The sequence below is a fragment of the Vitis vinifera genome, chromosome 8 (genome assembly GCF_030704535.1).
Source record: "Vitis vinifera cultivar Pinot Noir 40024 chromosome 8, ASM3070453v1".
NCBI classification, from domain to species: Eukaryota; Viridiplantae; Streptophyta; class Magnoliopsida; order Vitales; family Vitaceae; genus Vitis; species Vitis vinifera.
In genome coordinates this window covers 3023066-3047918 of record NC_081812.1, presented here as the reverse complement: position 1 = coordinate 3047918, position 24853 = coordinate 3023066, and the positions used below count along the sequence as shown (strand labels likewise).

General features: G+C 36.0%; 1 protein-coding gene across 1 annotated transcript; it reads left to right on the top strand.

The window, feature by feature from the left end:
• LOC100247946 (replication factor C subunit 3) lies at positions 1 to 23270 on the top strand. The gene is made up of 11 exons (XM_002263177.5): positions 1 to 248; positions 331 to 441; positions 1375 to 1407; positions 2175 to 2343; positions 9167 to 9348; positions 11887 to 12023; positions 12170 to 12268; positions 19590 to 19659; positions 19740 to 19814; positions 22366 to 22411; positions 22896 to 23270. Exons 1-11 carry the CDS (start codon positions 24 to 26, stop codon positions 22952 to 22954), a joined length of 1206 nt encoding a protein of 401 aa, XP_002263213.2. The 5' UTR covers positions 1 to 23; the 3' UTR covers positions 22955 to 23270.
• The last annotated feature ends 1583 nt before the right edge of the window (positions 23271 to 24853 follow it).

Sequence of the window (24853 nt, the reverse complement as noted above, 5' to 3'; positions counted from 1 at the left end):
TCAAACCGCCTAGTTTTTTTGGAATGCGTTGTGAAAGAGGGGGATGCGCACGTGCAAAACTCGTGACATTCCTAAAACCCTATATAAACCGGCTTCAGGCTCTCTTCATAACCCATTGTCGCAGTCTACTCGTTTTCCCGCCATCTCACTTGTTGGAATCAAAGATGTTGTGGGTGGACAAGTACAGGCCTAAAACCCTTGACAATCTCATCGTCCACGATGATGTCGCTCAAAATCTGAAGAAACTGGTACGTTTTTTCTTCTGATCTTCTCTTCTGTACACGCAAAACCACGATTTGTGATGTAGGGTTTCTATTTCTGTGGGCACAGGTTACTGAGCAGGATTGCCCCCATTTGCTGTTCTACGGCCCACCCGGATCGGGCAAGAAAACCCTAATCATGGCCATTCTCAGACAGATGTTCGGACCCAGCGCTGACAAGGTCTCTCTCTTCTTCTTCATTTTTTTTCTTTTTCTTTTTCATTTTGGTCTTTTTGGCTGCTCAGAAAAGTGTGCTGGGTTTTATGTAAAACTCCACCCCCCAGCCTAACAGAGGGTTTTGTTCTTTACTTTTAGTTCTCTTTTCTTTTCAGATGAAAATGACTAAAGGGTGCTATTCAAAATTTGTTTTCTTCCTTGTATCTTAGTTTTCTCAGTAATCCAACGAGATGGTTATTTTCTTTTCTTCTATTTGGTTTTATTCCACCTTTGTTTTAGTTTGGTCAGCGAGAAAATGCACGTGAAAGAATTTAAATTTCAAAATTCATTATTATTTTCTATTGGGGACAACAGAAATATAAACCTCCACTAGCTTGGTTTCTCTCATTCTGAGATGAAAATAACTGGTGGATGCTAATCCTCTTATTCCCCATTATGTTTCTCGAATTGCTTCTCCAAACATGCACATGGCTTAGAGGCATTGATCTTGTAAATAGCTATCACCCTTGCTATTTATTGATGGTGGGAAGCATTTTGGAATAAATATTGTTTTCTTTTGATTTTTCTTAGTGTTTTAGTTATTCAAGCATAAGATTGCTTTTCCATTTTATTTCTTTTTATTCCCCCTTTTATAGAGCTTGATCAGGGAGAAAATATATGAAAATAAATTAGAATTTCAATTTTTTATTTTTTATTTTGATTTTTTTTAATTAATTTGTGACCCAACAAAAATATAATCCTCCACCCAATTGTGGCCAATGCATCTATGCGGCTAATTTGAGGACAGTTCTTTTCACTTAGAAAAAAGAACAACGAAAATCATGATAAGATTTGGAAAATTTCTTTTCATTTTGTCTGTTTTTTCAACAAAGTTTTTCAAGCTGGCTTAACGCGTGTCTCAATGAATATATATATATTTTCTTGATTTTGATTACAGGTGAAGGTAGAGAACAAGACATGGAAAATTGATGTAAGCTTCTTCTATTCTCTTGCTTTTCCCCTTTCTGTATTGGCGAAGGAAAACATAAAACTATTAGCTTTTTTTTTAATTCTTTTACAATGATAAGATCTGAAGTAATGAAGTCATAGAACATGCTGAAACATACCAATCATCGCAAAATTTAGTGGAAAATAAAGTAAACAAAATAAACTGAAAATCTTACATATTATGTTTTTCATCGTTTGGAGCAGAAAAGAGAAAACTTAACTCATACCATGTAATTCAACTATTTGAATTGATGGAAACGAGTTTTAATTAGTAGAGTCTAAACAAGATAAAACTGAGATTCAAAATGATCTTTTTTCTTTGTAAGAGAATAGAAGGATGGATTCCTTTGCTTCAAAAAATGGAGTTTATAAATTTCTGGGGCATAAGAATCTCTCTAAGATTTATTGATGATGTTAATTTTAATATAAATATTGGGTAGATTTAATATGTCTCTTCAGTTGGGTTGACATCTGAAATTAATCTTTTATAAAGCCAAAATTGCTTGAAAAGATTTTTCATCAAAGAAACTGAAGCCTTAAAAAAATTAGAAATTGTTACTGTTATAACCTGAGGACGCTCATCCCTCTTGGTTTTCGGGAATGGAATAGCTTAAACCAAAACATGTGGTACACTTCATGCCCTCGTATATTTCAAAGATATTTTGTGAATGCAAGTTTTGAACTATTTGCTATTATCACTTCCATTTTGCTTTTATTGTTTCTTTAGCTATCATTAGATAATCTTTTCAGGCTGGAACGAGAACTATTGATCTGGAGCTTACAACATTATCAAGCACACATCACATGGAACTGAATCCGGGGGATGCAGGCTTTCAGGATAGATACATTGTTCAAGAGATAATTAAAGAAATGGCAAAGAATAGACCAATTGACACAAAAGGAAAGAAGGGGTTTAGAGGTAATGCTGTTGAGTTCCTTTCCTTTTTCCTTGTACCTTATGTTGATTTTTACCAGTACTCCATTTGTGATGTACACTAGGACACGTTTGGACTTCCTGAATGGCTATATTGCAATTTAGATAGCATTTGAGGGTAAAATCCATCTTCTACAAATGATTTTCCTGTAAGTTTAAAAATGCCAATGTGGGCTTTTGTTGGATGTTTTTGGTTCTGGATTATTGGGAAAAAAAGGCTTTTTTGAAAGAGTTAGGAGCTAGCTACCAAAGGGTTGTTGGAAGTGCCTTGGTGCATTTGGTGTGGGGCTGCAGCTCCATGAGTGCAATAATGTTTTCATTCTATCTTCATCGATGAGAAGATTCAGTGATTGTATTGAGAATTGCAATCTGATAGATTTGTGGGTGGTGGCACTTTTGCTTGAAATGGGGGCCAAAGTGGTTAGGCCTATCTTGCTTTGATCATTTTATTATTTCATCAGATTGGGAAGATTATTTCTCCGATGTGGTCCAAAGCATTTTGTGCAGGCCTACTACCCTATACCATTGGACATTGGGACAAGGAGATGGTGTTCAGGGAGTTAGTTGTTGATTGATGGAACAGCTTCAAGCCAAGAGGGTCTGCTAGTCATAGGCTAGCATGCAAGCTGAAATTTTCACAAAGAGAACTTGAAGAAATGGACAATGAGGTGTTTAGCAACATTTCTATATGGAAAGCATATGCCCTGGATGAGATGGGAACATGGGAAATGAAAGAAAGAGAATGGTCTATTAGTTCAGGAGCAGAATACTAAAAATGCTGCCATTCTATAATATAGCAGTTAGCAGTAATGGAGGAAGCTTCTTGGAGAAAACACATGCTGTTTGGTTGAAAGAAAGGGATAGAAACACCATTCAGATGAAGCAGATTTAAAAAAAAGGCAATTTCTCATGTTTTCTAACATCTTCTATTCGAGTCAAGGAGGAGAAATAGCATTAAAAGTAGGATTCTTAGGTACTCAAGAGAAGAGGATAGAGAAGGCTTGGAAAGACCGTTCAGTGAGGAGGAAGTTTGTGAGGTGCTTGGTGAGTTGATAGGGGACAAAGCCCTAGGGCCTGATGGCTTTCCCTTGGCTTTTTAGCAAGGCTATTGGATATTGTTCAGCCAGAGGTGATGGATTTTTATGCTCTAGTTTCACTCCTATGGGACTTTTGAGAGGAGCCTGAATGCTACATTTCCTGTACTGGTCCTAAAAAAGGGTGGAGTAGAGGGTGTTTAAGACTTTAGGCCCATTAGTTTGATGTGGTGGGTAGTACAAGTTTCTGGCTATGATATTGACTAATGGGCTTAAAAAGGTCATGCGCAAAGCAATATTTGAGTCCCATAATGCTTTTGTAAAGGGTAGATAGACTTTGGATCTATCCTACTTGGTAATGAGGCCATTGATAAAAAATTGAAGGTTAGAAGTGATTTGTAGGTTGGACATAAAGAAGGTGCATGATCATGTTGATTGGGAGCTCCTACATTTAGTATTAGAGCTAATGGGCTTACGGGGGAGTTGAATTAGATTTTGTATTTCTATTGTTCGTTTCAAGCGCTTGTCAATGGTTCTCCTATTGGATTCTTCTAGATCTCTAGAGGCTTAAGGCAAGGATACGACTCTTCCTATTTATTCATTTTGGCAATGGAAGTTTTGAGTTTCTTTTAACAAGGATGATGGAAGGAGATTTAAATTGGAGGGACCTATAGGTGGTAGGTTTGTGATTTTATAGCTTCTATTTGCCAATGATACTTTGCTCTTTTTTGAGGTTGGTATAAAGCAATTATATTATGTAAGGTGGATCCTTTTATGTTTTGAGGCTGTTTTGATGATTGAAAACCAACTTGGAGAAACGTGAGATCTGCTCGTAGATGGAGGATTTGTAGGGTCTTACTAATGAGCTAGATTGTAGGAGGGCAAGCTCCCCTTCAAAGTATTTAGATATGTTGTTGGGTACTAGTTCATGTTTGTGCTTGCAAGGAATTTAGTTGAGGAAAGATTTATGAAAAGGTTGACTTCATGGAAATGTTGATATCTATCCAATGGAGGGAGACTAAGGTTGTGTTTGTTTTTTGGCTTAATAGAAAAAGTCAAATATTTTAGCTTTTTCTATTCAGCTAAAAGTAACTCATTGACATCGACCAACATCATTAAACTAAACTTATTGATAATAAGTTCACTTTAATTATGTTGGTTAGTATCAATAAGGTACTTTTAGCTGAATAGAAAAAGCCAAAATATTTGGCTTTTTCTATTAAGCCAAAAAACAAACACCACCTAAGTGATGGGGATGAATTTCAAAGATGCTCAAGAAACAAATGAAAGGAAATGAAGAAATCGTAAATTATTCTATCAAGGGTATTTAGATAATTTTACAATCTTCTTTAGGTTCTTTAATGTCATAATTAGTTAGTAGTTGGTGGTTGAGTTTTATTTAGAATATGGTAAATTTTAGAATTTTCCTTTAAAGAAGTTTCTAAACTTTCTGTTTTTAAAAGAGTTTCTATTTGAGTTTGTGGAAACTTGTTACAAAAAGTTTCTACAAAGTAAGTTTCAAATTCTAAAAGGAAAATTTGTGTTTTCTTTTAATGCTTTTTAGAATATTTAATGGTTTTAGGAAAAGAGTAAGGGTCCTAATACCATCAGATGGCTAATGCTCATAGAAGGAGGAATCAACTGACTAGAGTAAAGGTGAATGGGAGGTGTTTAATTGAGGAAAGCGAAATCAAAGAGGAGGTGAGCAGAACTTTCCAAGGCCTATTGGTAGATCTTGGTGACTGGAAGCCTGGTATAGATGGTTTAAATTTTGAAAGGCTGGAAGGGGTGGATGTGGAGGGGCTGGAGAAGCCTCTCTTAGAGGAGGAGGTTTTTCAAGCGCTGTCAGGCTGTTGTGGAGAGAAACCACTAGGCCCTGATGGTTTCTCAATGGCTTTTTGGCAATTTTCTTGGGATTTTGTGAAGGAGAAGGTTATGAATTTTTTCAGACAGTTCCATGAGACTGGGAGATTTGTTAGAAGTTTGAATGTAACCTTTTTAGTGTTGATTCCTAAGAAAGGGGGGGTTGAGGATTTGAAGGATTTTAGGCCAATAAGCTTGGTGGGAGGGCTATATAAATGGTTAGCTAAGGTGTTGGCTAACAAATTGAAAGGAGTGTTAGCTAAGGTGATCTCAATGTCTCAAAATGCTTTTGTGGAGGGGCGACAGATTATGGATGCAGTGCTGATCGCTAATGAGGCAATCGATTCCATTTTGAAAAGTAATAGAGGGTCAATTCTTTGCAAATTAGACATTGAGAAAACCTATGTTCACGTGGACTGGTCGTTTCTGTTAGCGGTGTTGGAGAAAATGGGGTTTGGGGGAAGGTGGTGTAATTGGATAAAGTGGTGTTTATCCACTGTTAGATTTTCAGTTTTGGTGAATGGAAGCCCAACGGGTTTTTTCTAGAGCTCAAGGGGTTCAAGGCAAGGAGACCTCCTCGCCTTATTTATTCGTTATCGGGATGGAGACTTTTAGTTGCTTGTTGAAAAGAGCAGTTGTTGGAGGTTTTTTGACACCTTGTATGGTACGGGGAAGAAGGGGTGAAGGGGTTCAGATCTCACATTTATTGTTTGTTGATGACATGTTGATTTTTTGTGAGGCTAAAGAGGATTAGTTGACATATTTGTGTTGGCTGTTAATGTGGTTTGAGGCTTTGTCAGGGTTAAAAGCGAATCTAGAAAAAAATGAACTGACTCCAGTTGGTAGAGTTGAGAATGTAGAAGAGTTGGATGATGAGTTCGGTTATAAAGTGGGAAATTTGCCCTCCACCTATCTAGGAATGCCTTTGGGTGCTCCTTTTAAATCTGTTGGTGCATGGGATGGAGTAGAGGAAAGATTCCGAAAGAGATTGGTTATGTGGAAGCGGCAATACATCTCAAAGGGGGGAGGATTACCTTACTTCGAAGTACATTGTCCAATCTACCGATTTATTTTATGTTCATTTTCCAGTTACCTAGGACGGTTAGGATGAGACTGGAATAGCTACAAAGGGATTTTCTGTGGGGTGGTGGGGCTCTTAAGCAAAAACTGCACTTAGTAAGGTGGCCGATTGTGTGTGAAGACAAAAGTAAAGGAGGTTTGGGGATTAAGAGCCTTGGTTCTTTCAATAAGGCTTTCCTTGGCAAGTGGGCATGGCACTTTGCAAACGAAAAAAAGGCCCTTTGGAATCAAGCGATTAGAAGGAAAAACAAGGAGGAAAGAGGAGGGTGGAGACCTTGTGAGGCTAGGGAGGCCTATGGAGTTGGGTTGTGGAAAGCTATAAATAAGGTGGGACAACTAGTAACCCCCTTTTTTGGCTTTGAGGTGGGGGATGGTAAGAATGTGAGGTTTTGGAAAGATAAGTGGTGTGGAACCACCCCTTTCTGCAAGGCTTTCCCTTCATTATTTGCCATAGCAACGTCTAAAGAGGCTTGGGTAAATGAAGTTTGGACAGCCGAGGGGGAAAGGAGGGGAAGTTGGACTCCTAGTTTCAATAGGCCTTTTAATGATTGGGAGATGGAAGAAGTGGGAAGATTACTTTGTTGCTTGGATGGGAAGATGGTTAGGATGGATGAGGAGGATAGGGTGAGATGGGTGGAATCAAAGGATGGGGTTTTTTCGGTAAAATCCTTGTATAGGGCTTTGCAGCCGGTATCTCTTGATTCATTCCCTTCGAAGATTGTTTGGATTTCTTGTGCATAGCCCAAGATAAGCTTCTTTGCATGGGAGGCTTCATGGGGAAGAGTTTTAACCTTGGACCGCTTGCATGCAAAAGAGGGGTTGGGCTTTGGCATATAGGTGTTTTCTGTGCCAAAAGCGTGGGGAGTCGATTGACCACCTCCTCCTTCATTGTGAAAGAACAAGGGAGGTGTGGACGTTGCTCCTCTCTTTTTTTGGAGTTTCTTGGGTCTTTCCGCATTCGGTAAAGGAAACCCTTTTAGGTTGGAGAGGCTCTTTTGTGGGCAAGAAGAGAAAGGTGGCGTGGCAACTGGGACCGTTATGCTTGTTTTAGGTTATTTGGAAGGCTAGGAATTCAATTGCTTTTGAGGACGGTGTGCTGTCCATTCAAAAGCTGAAAATTTCTTTTGTGTATTTACTTTGGTCCGAAACCAAATTGTGGATAAAAGATGGTCCTTCGACCTTAATAGATTTTATAGAATGGGTGTGCATGCGTTAAGGGAGAGGGTTTTTTGTACTTTCCTTGAGTTTTGGGTCCTTTTGTAAGGGGGTGAGTTGATCTATATTGTAACTCTGTGAGTCGCTTCTTTAGTGCCTCTTTGCTATACATATTATGCTTATTGATAAAAAAAAAAAATAAGTTACTACATAAGTTTGGTTTTTATTTTTATGGTGTTATTAAGTTGTTATGTTTTTCTAAAGCCCATAAATTAGATTAATTGATGTAAAGTGAGATTAATGAATAATTGATGATGGGTAATGTTTTCTTTGTATATATTTTCATGCCTTACAATTTTCAATGGTGCAACTCCATTATATTTCTTCTAGTTTAGACTCCTAGAAGGGATTAGTGGGACTCAAGAAGGCCAAGAGGGGGTTAGACTATATGGACACAACATGAAATTATGAAATTGACACAAAAAGCTAGCCTAGAAGTTTTTGGAAGGGGGAGAGGGGGCAAGATCAAGCCCTTTGGCTTCTTCAAAAAAGTAACATAGTCAAGAAATTGGGCTTCACATGTAGTTTGAGAGTGGAAAGGATTGTACTACGGTGCAATATGCTTCTTAATAGGCTAGGCTATGTGGAAATCAGTCCAAGGTGTAGTGGACTAGGGTTCATGAAATGAGGCATTTTTTATTGGGTTAGGTGCTTTCTGGTTGATGCTGAGTGAGAAAGATATGGGTTTGGAACTTGATTATGATTGAATGATGTGGAATGCTGATATTTTAGGAGCGGGAAGGTGATATTTTGGAAGGGAAATAGTATGTGATTTGGATATAGTACAAAACAAAGTGCAAGGCCTTGTTTTGTCTTTCAAGTTAACTCTTATTTTAGATATAAATAAAAAAAAGTCAAATATTCTAACTTTTATATGAAATCTAAAGTTTGAATGACACTTTTACATTGATTTCTATTTAAATCTCAAACAAATTTAGACCAATTCAGACTTCAGATTGAAAAACATATCCCAACAAAATCAGACTCTACAGCAAGTTTAGTTATTTGGCTTGATTCTTATCTAGAAATGCCTTTACACTTTATTCTACCATCTTTTGAATGGTTAAAAATGTTGATATTAGAAGCATCAATATGACGCTTTTTAGTGATTTTGCTTATCTATATAAAAAAGTTATCATTCGACTGAGTAGTTTTTACTGGGGGCATCAAGTAAATTGATTATTTTTCTTTTAGTGGCTTTAAAACAGTGGATGTGCTGGGATCCTTCATCCACTCATGCAGTTAAATTATTGTATATGACTTTTGTCTCATTCATGAATGCACATTGGACTTATCCAGTGGGCAATTGAACAATTTTCTAATTTTTGGTTCTTGGACACATTTTCATATTTGCAAAGGATGAGCTATTATTTGAGCAAAACAAACTAAAGAATAAGATAGGCTATTAATTTTCATTGCAAACCCTTTTCAATGTTTATGCCTAGCAGGCATGCCATTTTCTTTCTGTTCTTTCTGTTTTGTGTGAAGTGTCATGCTAACATTGATTTGACTATAAGAAAGCAACCATGATAGTTGTGATGAGGATCCCTTCTAGATAATTAAGCTGTCTCCTAAGTTAGTTGTGCCAATGATGATGTCATCTTTTGTAATGGCAGTATTGGTGCTCAATGAGGTTGACAGACTTTCAAGAGAAGCCCAGCATTCCCTTCGAAGAACAATGGAGAAGTATAGTGCATCATGCCGATTAATTCTATGTTGCAACAGTTCTTCAAAGGTTACGGAAGCAGTTCGGTCTCGCTGTCTAAACATCCGAATAAATGCACCAACAGAAGAGCAGGTTTGAAGGTTTTTTGGTTGTCTGCTTCAATCTTTTCTCAGTAGGAAATAAATTCTTCATTAATAAAGAGGAAAATTACAAGGATGAGTTAATCTTGAAAGAAAGGATTTTACTTTGCATAAGCACAGTTTTGAAAAGTGCAAGGCACGCTTAGGCACAAATTCTCCTTGACACTAGGTAAAGGTCAGCCCAATGTATCAGCCTGAGCAAAATGAGGTGCAACCTAATCTACATATGCCATTTTATATTTTGATACGCAACTGTATTTGGACATAAAATGCTTATATAGAATTTAACTTGCTGATGCACATGCAGACATACTTACACAAAGAACATTCAATAACTTCAAACTTCTAGTGAATAGTTTCATAATTTTAGCACCAAGACAAAATATCAGCACTAAAATTTAAAACCAGAAACCATATTCGTCTCTAAACAGTTCTGAGAAATTGCAGTGAAAAGCAAGTTATGATTTTCTGTGAAAAATCATTTCAATAAGAAATTTCAGCTTGAATATTTATAAATAAAATACCACAATCTAAAAGGTCCCATAAAATGTTGATGTGTGGGTATTTCTACAGCTCTTACTTTATAGAGTGTTTAGGCACTATTCCTTACAATGTTGAACTATCTAATTCATTATATATTATCATTTGTTTTCATTATTGTTCATTTTTCTTTCTTTTTATTTTTGCATTTCTGAAAGCTCTATATCTTTTTTAAGGTGTTATATTTTGAATTTCCCACAAGAAAATTACCACATTGTTAATGCATAACTTAAAAATAATTAAGTGAATGATGTGAAAAGCAAACTAATCAGTGACTACTACATCCTTGCCATATTGTAGTGCCCATGTGTTATTTGCAAAGAACAATTAGTGCAATATGATCTTCCTCCATGATCTATCTGTTTTTTTTTTTATCAGACATCCATGATCTATTTTTATCCATGACAAACCACCAAAGTCACTTTCCTAATGAAACCTTGTTCAAGATCATCAAAATTCTAATATCAAAGCTGCCCTTCTCCTCAGTGGAGCAAACTGTCGACCATTTAACCCAAATGCATTTTCCTTTTACTCTTGTATCCTCAAATCTAAAAAGAGTTTTAACAAATCTCAAACCTCTACAATCAAGAAGAATAGTGGATTCATCCAATAGGGTCTGGGAAATGTTTTGAGATGCATTTGAAAAATATTCTTTTCAGTCCACTGATAATAAAAACCGCTCAAAATGGGGCATGCAATGCTCCTGACTGCCACATGACCAAATAAAAAGACCACTTGCAAGGGGAATGTCCAACATATTGCACTCCTCTGTGAACTCTGAGAAACTCCTCGTTGGAGTTAAAATCCTCCAGCAACTCTTTCTGCCTTTTTTTTTCATAGGTAGCAGCAACTCTTTCTACCTTGGGCCAACTGAACTACATTTAAATCTCTCCTGGTACATTGTGAATCATGGCACAATAAGTGCCTACCCCACCCCCCCAACTGCAAGACCATGGACACCTAAGAACAGCAGGCAAAGCCATCTGCACAACGCTCAAAATTGTCTGATTGAAAACCCACTTCCATATCAGATTTTCCATAATCCTCTTGTTCCACACCAATCTAACCATTGAGAGTACAAAATGTCCGGAGCTCCATAATCCAAGGAACACCCCACCTCCATGGTGCTAGCCTTCGCTTTGGTGACGTTCTCCAACTTAATTCCTGGAACAAAATCAGGTTCACTCTCTGATACCTCTCAGAAGGGATGCCATAATCTGGTTACCAACATCATTAAGCCTTCTAATGTTCCATGCAACAATTTGGACCTTCTTGGATCAACGACAAAAATAGTCAACTTTCTGCTTCCTTGGCCCTTGACTGGCATTATAAACAATGTCCTCTACTCTTGTAGTTGACTGGGAAACAAAGCTTCAACAGTTCTCTAACCTTTTTCAACGACCCCAATTTCCTCCTTTTCTCATGCTCCTGGACCCTTTCTGCCCTCATCTATGTTCCTTGATTCTGAAAATTTACTTTGGCATTGTGAGGCGCTTAGTGAGGTGCATCATCCGAGCATATCATAAGATGGAAATTTGTCATCTTCATTTTTATTGTGTGTAATAAAAAGCTGGTGGTTGTTGAAAGAGAAAAGCGTTGTTTTTTTCCCTGACAGGGATATGAACAGCCTTCAAGCTTACTTGTTATTATGCACCCCTTCTTACCATTAGTAGATTGGATCCTTCTGTAGCCTTAATAGAATGCCAAGGATGGTATTGGAACAAGCTTTTCCATTAACTTGTTTTTTTTATGCTTCCTTTTATTATTATCAGATAAGTACTGATGGTTGTTTATTTTTCAACCTTAATATCTGTTATCTCCTTCTATCGTGCTGCTATTGATAAGTCCAACAGTTTTAGGTTGTCTTCTAAAAGTGGCTTAAGATTGCTTGATGCAGTTTTAGAATTTCCGATTGTTATGTTCTCATGAGTCATTAATTAACCCTCAGCAACATGACTATATTTACAAGCTCAGATGATATTTTTACCAGATTACTAAGGTGTTAGAGTTCATTGCTAAGAAAGAAGGGCTGCAACTTCCATCTGGATTTGCTACCCGCATTGCAGAAAAATCAAATCGGAGTTTAAGGAGGGCTATACTATCTTTTGAGACTTGTCGTGTCCAACAGTTGAGTTCTTTAACTCCTTTTATTAATCAGTGGCACTTTCATGTGTTTTTGAGCTCTTTTTCTTCCATTCAGTACTTGAAAATGTTTATTTAGCCTCACATAATTCCTTATAGCTATGCTTTTTGTGGTATCTCTATGGCTATAGGTATCCTTTTACAAATAACCAAGCAATGCCCCCTATGGATTGGGAGGAATATGTTTCTGAAATAGCATCTGACATAATGAAGGAGCAGAGCCCCAAAAGGTTAGGAACTATATGCATCTTACTTTATATAAACACTATAATATTTAGTGAACATTTGACATTGTTTCCTTTTAAATTGGCTTCTTTTATAAAATTCGATTTAAGAACTTTGCTTTTTCTATTAAACAATTTTCCAAAGATATTTATGAATCCATCTGATGCTTCTATTTGAAGATATTCTAGCACTTATGGCACTCCTGGTTGGAAAGTTTCGTATCCTCCAAAAGAAACTAGAGTGAGAAAACAAAGAGTGTAGTCTTTGCATTCCTCACCATAAATCCTCCAAACGCAAAATTTTCAATCCATCACTGACAATGAATTGAAGGTGAGAAATGAAATCATAATGGTTTAAGGAGATGACTTTCTAGGAACAATGGTATGAATTTGTCATCATAAAATTGGTGTTCCTCTTATCAAAAAATAAAATTGGTGTTCCAATCATTACTGCACTCTGGAAGTGCTTCTAATGTCTCTCTAACCCATATATACTGCTCACATCTCTCGTATGAAATGACCACAATCACTTAGTAACATGAATTCCTGACCACTCCAGAATTTTCTCAATTCTAGAGGCACACTCTGGGTTGTGGTTTTTGTGTCTAAAATAGTTTAGTAGATTAGGCATTTTTGTTGTAGGATTCCTAGTATCTTTACTAGTATCTAGGATTTCTAATATCTCTCCTTATATCTAGAATTCATAATACTTTGGGATTCTTGATGCCTCTAGGATTCCACGTTTTCTCTATATTTATACCACTGTAATCCAAGTGTCTTCTAGTAAAGAAAAACTTGATAAATTGCTGAATGAATATTTTCATTTATCTCAAGGATATTTATATAGGTACAAGGCTATTTTAGGATAGCCAACTATATAAAATAATTGAGAACTATATAGAATAATATACAGTTGTATAAATCACGACTACACAATCAATTACAGCTGCATACACGGCTATAGGTCACAGCTAATCACAGTTGTATGTGCTAAAGGTTGGGCTTTTGTTTTGTTTGTTATGTTTTTGGTGTGATCTATTTGGATTTAATTGTTTTTATGGTGTACAGCATGGATTTCGAAGGCTTTTAGGCTGATTAGTCTTGTTGGAGCCCTATATAATCTTGTAGCAAAAGTCTTTGCTATCAGCATATTTAAAAAGATAATTGGGGGAATGTAGTTTTGGATTCCTGGAATACCATTTGTGATGAAAAGCTAAATCTTGGATGCAACTTTGGTCACTAATAAGGCTATAGTGGACTTGAGAAAAAAAAATAGAGAAAAAGCTTCAAAGGCCAATTTAGTTGCTAAAATTGGATGTCGAAAAAGCCAATGATCATGTGAATTGGAATTTTCTCCTTCCAGTCATGGAAAAAATAGGTTTTGGGAAAAAATTGATATACCTATCATGAGATTAGTCAATGGTACTCTCATAAAGTTTTTCTAGAGTTTTAAAGGCTTGCAGTAGTGTAACCTCTTTCCTATTACCTTTTTGAATTGATCATGGAAGTCCTTATCTCTTGAATTTTGAAAGCAAGGGGTTACATAAGCAATTTTAAGGTGGGTGGGAAAGAAGGGATGGGAAGTTTCTTACTTTTTATATATGATAAATTGCTATTCCATGAGACCAATGTGGAGCACATCTCAAATTCTGGAAATGGGTGCTAATGTGTTTTCAACTTTGGTCATGTCTGAAAACTAATTATCACAAGACTGAATTGATTCCTATCGGCAATGTTGGAGATTGATAAATTTACCTATTTGTTTGGCTACATAGTTGGTTGCATTTCTTTTATATATCTTGGGTTGCCTCTAGGAGTGTCTCATAGGTCTGTTGGTGTGTGTGATTCATTTGAGGAAAGATTTGAAAGGAGATTAGCCACATGGAAGAAACAGTATTTGTTGAAAGGGAGAAAATTAGCCCTGATCAAGAGCATCCTTTCAAGCCACCCAATTTATTTTCTTTATTTCCCAAAAAAGTACAGAGATTTTTGCAGGGGAATGCATAGAGGAGAAAAAATTGCATTTTGTGACCCATGTGACTGTTTTCAAGGATAAAAAGGATGGGGGGTTGGGCATTAGGAAGTTAGATGCTCTGAATAAGGTGTTACTTGGCAAACAGTTGTAAAGATATAGTCATGAGCTATGGAGGACAATCATATGGGGAAAGTATGGTGTAGTGGAAGGGGGTTGGTGCATTGAAGAAGTGAGCAGGCTTTTGGTGCAGGGATGTGGAAAGACATTAGGAGGCAATGAGAAGAGTTCAGTAGCATAACTTTCATTTTGGTCAGAATGGTAGAAGGACCAATTTTATGTTGGATAATTGGGTGGGGAACAACCTCTAAAGAGGCTCTTCCTATGCTGTTTGACATTGCCTTGTCAAGAAATTTTAGTGGTTGATTTGTGAGAGACAAAGGTGTATGGAGGCCACTTGTCCTTGAATTCTAGATGAAACCTGCAGAATTGGGAAGGTGGATCTGTTTTTTTTTTAAGCTTATCAATGTTGTGAGCTTGCAAGCTCAAGGGGAGGACAAGGTATTATGGAGGAAGGAGAATAAAAGGAGTTTTTAGATGAAATCCTTTTATAGATTCTTATGTATTGAGGATAGAGAGCTCTTCCCTATTCAAGATGTTTGGGGTACTAGGGCTTCTTTCAAAAGCCTTGTTTTTTTTTCATAGCTTTGGAGGCGATGTTAGGGAAAATCTCTACTAAAGATCTTCTTATGAGGAGAGTCCAGTAAGCAGATGCAACCTTTGTAAAGATGATTAAGGACCAAAAAATCACATCCAAATTCGTTATAACATAACAAGACAACTATGAGATATGTTGCTGGCTATTTTTGGGATGCAATGGTTCTTTCCTACTGTCAGCTAAAGATCTTCTGTTAGGTTGGAAGTTTTGGAGGTTAGATGAATGATGTAAGAAGGTTTGGCATTTGGCTCTATTTGACTTATTTTGGTGCGTCTAGAGGGCGTAAAAATCATGTTTTTTATGGCAAAAAACATTCATATCCAAAGCTAATGGAGAACTTCATTAAGTTCCTTTGGGAATGATCTAGATTCCTGTTAGGTTTGGAAACCTGTTCATTATTGAAGCTCATTGATAGTGTAAATTGTAGATAGCTAGATTGAGCTTTGCTGTTTTTTTTTTTGGGGAGAGGTTTGGTTTTCTTGTTTTTTGGTGCTTCTTGTGCATAGGGTGCACCCCCTTTTTGTTAGGTTCCTATGAAGAATGATGTTATGAGTTTCTTTAGGGAGTTCAACGTGCATGGAAGTTTTGCGAAGAGCTTGAATGTAACCTTTTTGGTTTTAATCCCAAAAAAGGGGGTAGAGGATCTAAGGGATTTTAGACTAATTAGTTTGGTTGGCGGATTGTATAAATGATTGGCCAAGGTGTTAGTTAATAGGCTTAAAAAGGTGGTTGGAAAAGTGATCTCAGAAGTTCAAAATGCTTATGGGGAGGGAAGGCAAATTTTGGATGCTTCATTTATTGCTATTAAGGCCGTTAACTCCATTATGAAAATAATTGTTGTGGCACTTTATGTAAGCTTGATATAGAGAAAACTTATGATCATGTGGATTGGACTTTTTTGCTTTCGGTTTTGCATAAGATAGGCTTTGGTGAAAGGTGAATTGGGTGGATGAAAAGGTGCATCTCTACAACAAGCTTCTCTACTTTGGTCAATTGTACTCCATTTGGTTTCTTTTAGAGCACTAAAGGCTTATAAGACAAGGGGATTCCCTCTCACCCTACTTATTTGTTGTGGCTTTAGAGGCACTCAGTTGTTTGATAAAAAGAGCAAGTTAGTGGGGACTTCTTAAAGGGTTGCCAAATGAGGGGTAAGGGTGGATAAGGGGTGATTATTTCCCATTTTTTGTTTGTGGATGACACCTTGTCTTTTGTGAAGCCTCTGAGGAGCATATGACATATCTAAGCTAACTGCTAATGTGGTTTGAGGCCATATCAGGGTTGAAAATAAATATGGATAAGAGTGAGCTAATTCCAGTATGAGAGGTGAACAATATTGAGGATTTGGCTCTTGAGCTGGGTTGTAAGGTGGGTGGGCTTCCTTCCTCTTATCTAGGTCTCCCATTGGGTGCCCCATTTAAGTTTGTAGCAGTTTGGGATGGTGTGGAAGAGAGGTTTCAAAGAAAATTGACCATGTAAAAAAGACAATACATCTTCAAAGGAGGAAGAATTACTCGTATTTGAAGCACCTTGTCTAGTTTGCTTATTTATTTTATGTCCTCGTCGTGCATTCCAAGGCCGGTTAGATTGAGAGTGGAGTAGATTCAAAGGGACTTTCTTTGGGGTGGTGGGGCTCTTGAGCAAAAAACACATCTAGTGCATTGGGATACAGTTTGCCTTGACAAGAGGAAAGGGGGCTTTGGAGTGAAGCGTCTTTCCACTCTCAATAAGACTCTTCTGAGCAAGTGGAATTGAAGCTATGCTATTGAAAAAGGGGCCCTCTGAAATTGTGTTATTGGTGGGAAGTATGGGGAAGAAGAAAGGGGGTGGTGTTCTAGGGAGGTGAGGGAGGGGTTTGGTGTTGGTGTTTGGAAAGCTACAAGGAAGGAGTGGGGGTTTGTGTAGTAGGATCTCCTTCACAGTGGGTAATCGACAAAGGGTCAAATTTTGGAAGGACAAGTGGTGTGGGAATGGTCTATTGTGTAACTCTTTTCTATCATTATTTGCCTTAGCAAGTTCTAAGGATGTGTGGGATTCTTTTGTCCTGGGGAGGGGGGTTGGAGCCCCTCTTTCTCTAGACCCCTTAATGATTGGGAAGTGGGAAGTGCGGAGAGGTTTCTTCCATGCTTGGATGAGATGAGGGTGCACAAGGATGACGAAGATAAGGTGCTTTGGACAGAGACTAAGAATGGGAAGTATACCTTGAAGTCCCTTTATATGGTTTTGGAGTCGGGGTCTTCGATTTCTTTTCCTTGGAGCAACATTTGGAAGGCGTGGGTGCATCCTAGAGTCGGTTTCTTTGCTTGGGAGGTGACATGGGGAAAAGCCTTAATTTTGGATCAAGTTCATAAAAGGGGGTGGTCTTTGGAAAATAGATGCTTGTTGTGTCATGTGGAGGAAGAATCCATAGATCATCCCTTGTCCATTGTGTAAAGACAAAAGTCTTGTGGGAGTTGCTTTTTACCCTTTTTAGAATGAACTTTGAGGGGGAAGAGCTCTCAATCCAAAGGCTAAAAAGTTCTTTTGTTTGTTGTCTTTGGTCGGAAGCTAAGGGGTGTATAGATAGATGATGTTCCTCTTAACTCTTTTTAGCTTTCTAGATTGGTTAGGCCCTTGGTGAGGGTGGGTTGGTTTTGTAACTTTGGTTTATTATGGTGGTGGTTGGTGGTAGCTGAATACGTTTTGTATACCTTGGGCTGCTATTTTGGCGGCCCTTTTTAATATATTTTTCTTTTTATCTATCAAAAAAAAAATAAAAGAAAATCTTTCCTGATATGTAGGATTCCTAATACTTTAAGGATATATACCATTGCAATGCCAAGTAAAAAAGGTGGTTTTTTTTCCTTGTTTAAACATATGGAGAAGTAATACAATAGGGACATGTATTTCAGCAACATTAAGATAGAGTGATTGTACCTTCTAATGTTGATAGGCATTCTTCCAGCCATCAAGAGGCCTAGAAACTCCACCACTAGGTCCTGAAACCAAGCTCTATGGGATTTTCACCTAGGAAGGCCTACATAATTGAAGCTCACTGGTTGTCCATGTAACACACAAAGGAAGATGATTTCCCTAATTGCTCTTGATTGGAATAGATGACTGATATAGTACCTATACATATGGGTATAATCTGAAGGCCTTGAACCATCACAAAAAAATGAGCATGAGGTAGGTTTTGAGATTTTCTCTTCATTGGCAGTATCTCTTCATATGGGTATAATCTGAAGGCCTTAAACTATCACAAAAAAATGAGCATGAGGTAGGTTTTGAGATTTTCTCTTCATTGGAACTCAAGAATCCAGGTGCTCACACCTAAATCTAGATCCCTTTGGTGCACCTTGCACTTCAGATTTCTAATCATCCTATCAAGAAGATCCACCGTTAAAGTAATAAAAAGGGAGTTAACCTCTAGAAGCCACAATCCAACCTTAGCTTTATCATTGATGTGACCAGACAAACTTACCAAATCCAACCTTTAGTTCATCAATATTATATAAAACACAACCTTCTTAGCAAGAAAATGGGCCAGAAAGCCCTGATCCACATTGGTCATAGGCTTTTTTAAGGTCATAGAAGGACCATCACCCCTTACTCCTCAAATAGCAATTTCTCAATGATAATATCATTATCAATCAAGACAGCATCAAGAATGTGCCCTCCTCTAATGAATGCAGGCCCGCCTATTAAAGGGAAAGAAGCTCAGACAGCACCTTGTGCATATGTTTGGAAAGAACCTTTGCTGGGATCTTATACAAACTAGAACTGTGTCAGAAAACCATATATCCATACAATAAGTGGTTTTTCCATTATGGTTATTTATCTAATATTTGATGGGTCAAATTTCTCAACAAAACTTTTTTGAACTCGTCCATGGCTCCACTCAAATTACAGTTAGGATCTTTTAATCCTTTCCTTCATTTTGGGGAAGTTGAACAAAGCAATATTTATTTCTTTCTGTGAGAAATCTGATTCAACTGGTAATAAATTGGATATTATAAAAGCAATGCAGTCTTTTAGGCTACTTTTCATTTTGACAGAACCAAGATTTCTTGATTTGTTGTGGATAAGATATTGTTGTATAGGTTGATTTTATTATTTAGTCATGTTAATTATCGTTAAGCTATGCATATGGAGAAAAATATTATTTTACATTGGCAATATCTTTGTTCATCTTAACACTGCATCCAGATGTGGTTCACCATCTTCATATGCACATCTTATTCCTCTTCGTTTAAAGGGAGATGGTGTTAGAGGAGTGGAGGACCCTTCATTGATCATGAGCTGATCAGGACATTGAAGGGATTTGAGACATGATATTTAGTTGTTCCACTTACAAAGCTTTCATTGACATATTATGAGCTTATTAGAGTTCTTCATAAATGTTTTTAATTGGTATTCTTAAAGCATGTAATCTCTACTTATCAGTTCAATTTATTTCAACCATCCTGCTTGGAATCTGTAAGGGATTTTCCAGCCATAATTTCCTATAATGTTGACTAATACAAGTAGCTAGGATTGTTAATTGCTGGCCTTCCATTGTGAGCTTCCTATTCTTTCTCTACTAACTTAAATGGTTCATATATTTAGTATCTACATTCTGCTGCAACCTTTCTAACTAAACATTTTCTATCATGCTTTAGGCTGTTTCAAGTCCGAGGAAAACTGTATGAACTACTCATCAATTGCATTCCTCCAGAAATCATTTTAAAGGTAAATTAACCACCGACCGTACCATGTTTCATTAAATTTTACCTCTGTGATTTGAAGTATTCTTTTCTCTTGGTTTTCAGAGGCTGCTTTTGGAACTATTGAAGAAACTGGATGCCGAACTAAAGCATGAGGTCTGCCATTGGGCTGCATACTATGTAAGTTAATGATCATTTCCCATTCTTCTTCTTCTTTTTTTTCTTTAATCTTTTGTTTTTTTTTCTATTTCTTCGATAAGAAAGAACCTTTTCATTTAATAGTAGGAAGAAAAATGTTACAAGAAGGATGGGCTATCCTTCAAGGCCAATAAAAGAGAAGTATCATGGATAAGGATTCATCATCAACACAACTGTGAGCCTAAAACATCATCCTAAAATGCTAGTAATGCATCAAGAGCCTAGATAAAACTAGCAAGAATGTCTAACAAATGTCTCTTGCAACTAAGCTTGTCTCTTAGCCAACTGATCTGTTACTTCTTTGATGTCATCATCATTTTGGAAGAGCAATTTTAGAGATTTAAGATCTTTTTGAGTCCTCATTTCCCTTTTCCATGTTAGCCTCCTTCCCTGATAAATGAATAATTTAGTCCTAATTGACCTGAAAAAGCTGAATAATTTAGTCCTAATGAACAACCTTAGCTTTGCAACAGTAAAGTCCAAGGCTGGGATTCCCTCTATTGTCAAATCTGGAAAAGTTGGCTTAGACAGAGCCTTAATCATACTACCATGGTGATCTTGGAGAATCTCACCAACCCCTAATTGACCTGGATTCTCCTACAAACACCATTCAAAATTTAAATCCTGAAGGTGGAGGGTTCTTTGACTATGCTAACCCTAGTCTGAGTCCAGCTACCAACTCTTCCACTTTACACCTCTCTAGTCTTGATAAATGAATCGAAATCATAGTTTTGGGAAGGAGAAGAATGGGATGACCTAAAACTTGAGATATACGAATTTCTTCACTCCTGAAATATGACAAAGGTCTAGGTGGTGAACACAAAGAAGATGTTTCTAACAGTAGAGATCATTCCATGAATGAATTCTTAAACCATCTCCCAATTGGTTGATAGTTTCCTAATTTGGAAGTTGCTTTCCAATGACCATGTCCTTCTGCTCTGTGTCAATAATCAAGTTGAGGTGTGATTAGGTCTGGCAGTTTATACTTGCCGTCTGTGTGATTTGCCCAACTCAGTAATCTGTCTGCTACATGCTTGGGGCATATGCATAAAATGATGATGATTGTGATATTGATCCCAGCTAGATTCTTTGTGCTGGAAATCAAGCCAATCCTATAAAACTGTTCATTTCCTTCTGGAAAGTTCCCTCATTCTGTGTGCCAACTGCCCTAACCCCCAGCTAAAATAAAAAAATAAATGAAAGGGAATAAAAAAGAGCAAGAAATAAAGAGAATAGCTTATATGTCCTTTTGTCCATTCCATCTTTTGGTAGAAGAGGAATTCTTGGCATTTATGCCTACTAGTACAACTCGTCCATTCCATTTCGTGGCTGAAGAATTCTTGGCATTTTAACTGATCATTACAGCTTTTTGATGGACCTGCTAAACAATATATTCTTGATGATACATGCAGAACATGCAAGATAAGAAGGCATTTGGCAGTTGCCCACTTCTTCCATTTGTTATTATTATATCTTTCTGGTTACCTATCAAAAAACAAAAAAAATTCTATCTTTCTGGTGTTTAGCTGGAAGAAAAGCAGAATTTTTGCTATGGGGATGAGCAAGTCTGGTTGTATAACTGTTATGTAAGGATTGTGATATGAGTTCCCTTGGAGATATTGAAGAGTGATAAGTAGTTTAATATCCCTTTGTCCCTTGCTTGGTTGGTTATTTAAGGCCCTTGCTTGGTTAGTAGTACATGGGAAGGTAAAAACCAATGACAAGTTGCAGTTGAGAAGGACAAATCCTTTTGTCCTCAGTGGTGCATTCTATGCAAAGGAAATGGAGAATCGATTGACCACCTTTTTCTTCATTGTCCTTTATCTATTGGGCTTTGGCACAAACTCTTCAATCTAGCAGGGTTGGCTTGGGTTCCACCAAGGAGTATTATGGACATGATGATTATTGCATTTAAAGGTTTAGGAAATTCAATTTGAGGCAAGACACTTTGGCAAATCGCTTGCCTCACTTTGTTGTGGATGGTGTGGCAAGAGAGAAATGTTTGGATTTTTGAGGATAAGGGGAGATCAAAAGAGATGTTATAGGATTTACTTCATTTCTATTCCTCTCTTTGGGCCTCTTGTACTACTGCTTTTAGAGGAGTTCCTCTTAGTGTTTTACAACTCAATTGGACTGCAGTTTGTGATTCAAAAGTTTGAGATAGTTGGGGTTTTTCTTTGTATATAGTTTTCTAAAGTTGGGTGTTTTCTGTTTTGATCAGTTTCTGTTTTTGTGGGAAGGACCTGTCATCCTTCTCTTGTATCTTTTCTTTTATTAATACATTTTTCTTCTTTTCTGATAAAAAAAAAGTAGTTTCATATCTAGTATATTAAACATAAGCTCTGCCTACACTTAATGCACTAGCAGTTGGATAGGAGGTGCAGGAGTCTCATGATTGTAGCATATTTGCATATGTCAGCAGGTTTATGGCCTTCTTACCTTGAAATAAAAATGTTATATCTAACTTTTAAAATGTTCCGAACTTTGCGGGATCTTATTTAATTTTTTTATTTTTATTTTATTTTTTATACAGGAGCATAGGATGCGACTTGGACAGAAAGCAATATTTCACATCGAAGGTGCTTTGCGCAATCTTTAATCTTTGTGATGTTGCTTGTATTTTTTTTTCCTAGAAGTTTTCATGCCTCTCATATTCTGCTTTCAGTTTGAATATTTTCTGAGAGGATTTAGAATCAAACAAATTGCATACAAAATGTCTGGGTCTTGCTCTTCCTATATAATATGTTAGAACCTCCTTTAGCTGAAGCATGATGGTTTGAAACCACCTCTTACAGATTCTATCCTTTTAGCACCCTTGCCCAGTTGACTTTTCCTCTTTAGGTATTGTTATTCATCCCCTTCAAACAACAGCTGTGATATAATGCTTAACAGCTTAAGATAAAGGAGCAGCTTGCTGCTTGTTGACTACGTCGATCATTAAATCATATGCTTTTCCAATCAAGTGTTTACCTATTTTAATTAAATTGGTTGTGATCTAGAATTGCTAGTAAAAATGATTGGGCAGCTTTCTGATGTTACTTGGTGTTGATCAAAATTTTGCAGCATTTGTGGCCAAGTTCATGAGCATTTATAAGGCTTTCCTCATTGCAACTTTTGGCTGAAGACTTTCCTGCACTCCAATCAAATCTGTTGAATGTAATGAAAAGTACGTTCTCCCCTTTTAACAACTGGCTATTTTTCAATTGGATGATTTGCTTATTCCAGGTTGTTTAAAAGAGGTTTTTCCACCATCCAAAAATATATATGTATACATGTGGAAAATGATTAGTGCTAGGGCTGCAACTCAGAGCTGTTTGGGATGAAAGAAGATGAGTTTAGTTCCCATGGATTGGGAAGAGGAGACTTGGCATTACCAGATGTGTTAAATGTTAATTAATATTTTTAATGTATTTATGCTAATGTTAGCAGTAGACTTCATGGCGTTGGGTACATGGATTCAAAATTTTAAGAATTATTTGATAAGTTTTTTAAAACCGTTTTTTATTCTTTAGAATAAAAAGATAGAAAAACACGTATGATAAAAAAAAATTATTTTATGTTTTTAGATAATATTTTCTTCATTGTTTTCATTCATTTTTTAGATTTGTTTTAAAAAATAATTATATAAAGATGTAGAGTAATTAAAAATAAAATATTAGACATAAAAATTATTTTTAAAATATATTTAAAATATTTTAGGTTTTCAAATAGATTTTTGTTTTATAAAAATTATAAAACAGTTTTAAAAATTTTGTTTTTAAAAATTATTTTTTAGAATTGATTTTGGTAATTGTTATTCGACTTTTTGTCTTAAGTTAATTTTATCGAATAACCTTAATACTTAAAATAAAAATTAAGTAATAAGTTTTAAATCAATAGATTAAGTATAATTTAATTCAAAATTAACTTAAATTATTAAATAATAAGAATTAAGTTTTATCAAACATCTCTTAACGCTTGTTTGAATAGATTTCTTGTTTACTGCTTCCAAAAATAAAAATAATAATAATTTTTATATAAAATATGTAGTAATTTTTATATGAAAAAAACATGGATTTAGTCTATCTCTAAAATTATTTTTTAACCTGTAAAATTTGAGATAGTAAAATTTTTTCAATGCTTTAATAATATTTTTTAAAAATGACACTCTTTTTAAAATAAGCTTTAAAGAGCTAGCAACACCTTAATTTTATTTTTATAAATTATTTTTAAGACTTTATTCATTTTTTATTATTTTTTACATTAACATTTTCCCTAGATTGAATTTTATCTTTTCTACGTCAATATTGAAATATTAAAATAATGCATGCTTATAATAATAATATGAGTAATTATATAAATAACTCTATACTTATGTGTAATCATAAAAACATCCTTGTAAGGATATGTAAGTAGCATAAAGACCTTCAAAATTATTGCTAATTCCAAAAATGCCCAGTAATATAAGTCATTGTAAAAAGACACTTATATTATGAGTAATTTGCCTCAATAACCCTGATAATATATATAATTACAAAAATACCCTTATAAAATATGGATAATTAAAAAAAAAAGCGCTGAAGATGGATGCAGTTGAGCAATTGTGAAGGTATTTGGAAATTGGAAGGTGGGTATCATAAATGCACGAAACCCCTACAATTCTGTATGATTGCAAAGAGACCCCTATAATTATGATAAATATGAAAAAACCCCTAAAATTATGAGTAATTGTATAAATATCTCATATTTTAATTAATCAAGTATCCTTCAAATTATGGGTAATTATACAAAATCCCTTTAATTATGAGTAATTTCATATATAACTCCCAAAATTTTATATAATTACGAAAATACCCTTATAATTTAGTCTTATTTATTTGAATTTTGCATCCTTGTATTTTGATCCCATTTATTAGTATTATCATGTCAAGACTTCATATTTGGATGCCCATAAATGTCATTTCAGTACTTTAGTATTTTCGATCTTTGTTCCATGATTGAACTTAAAATTATTTTAGTAAAAATAGTTTTTGGTTCTTAAA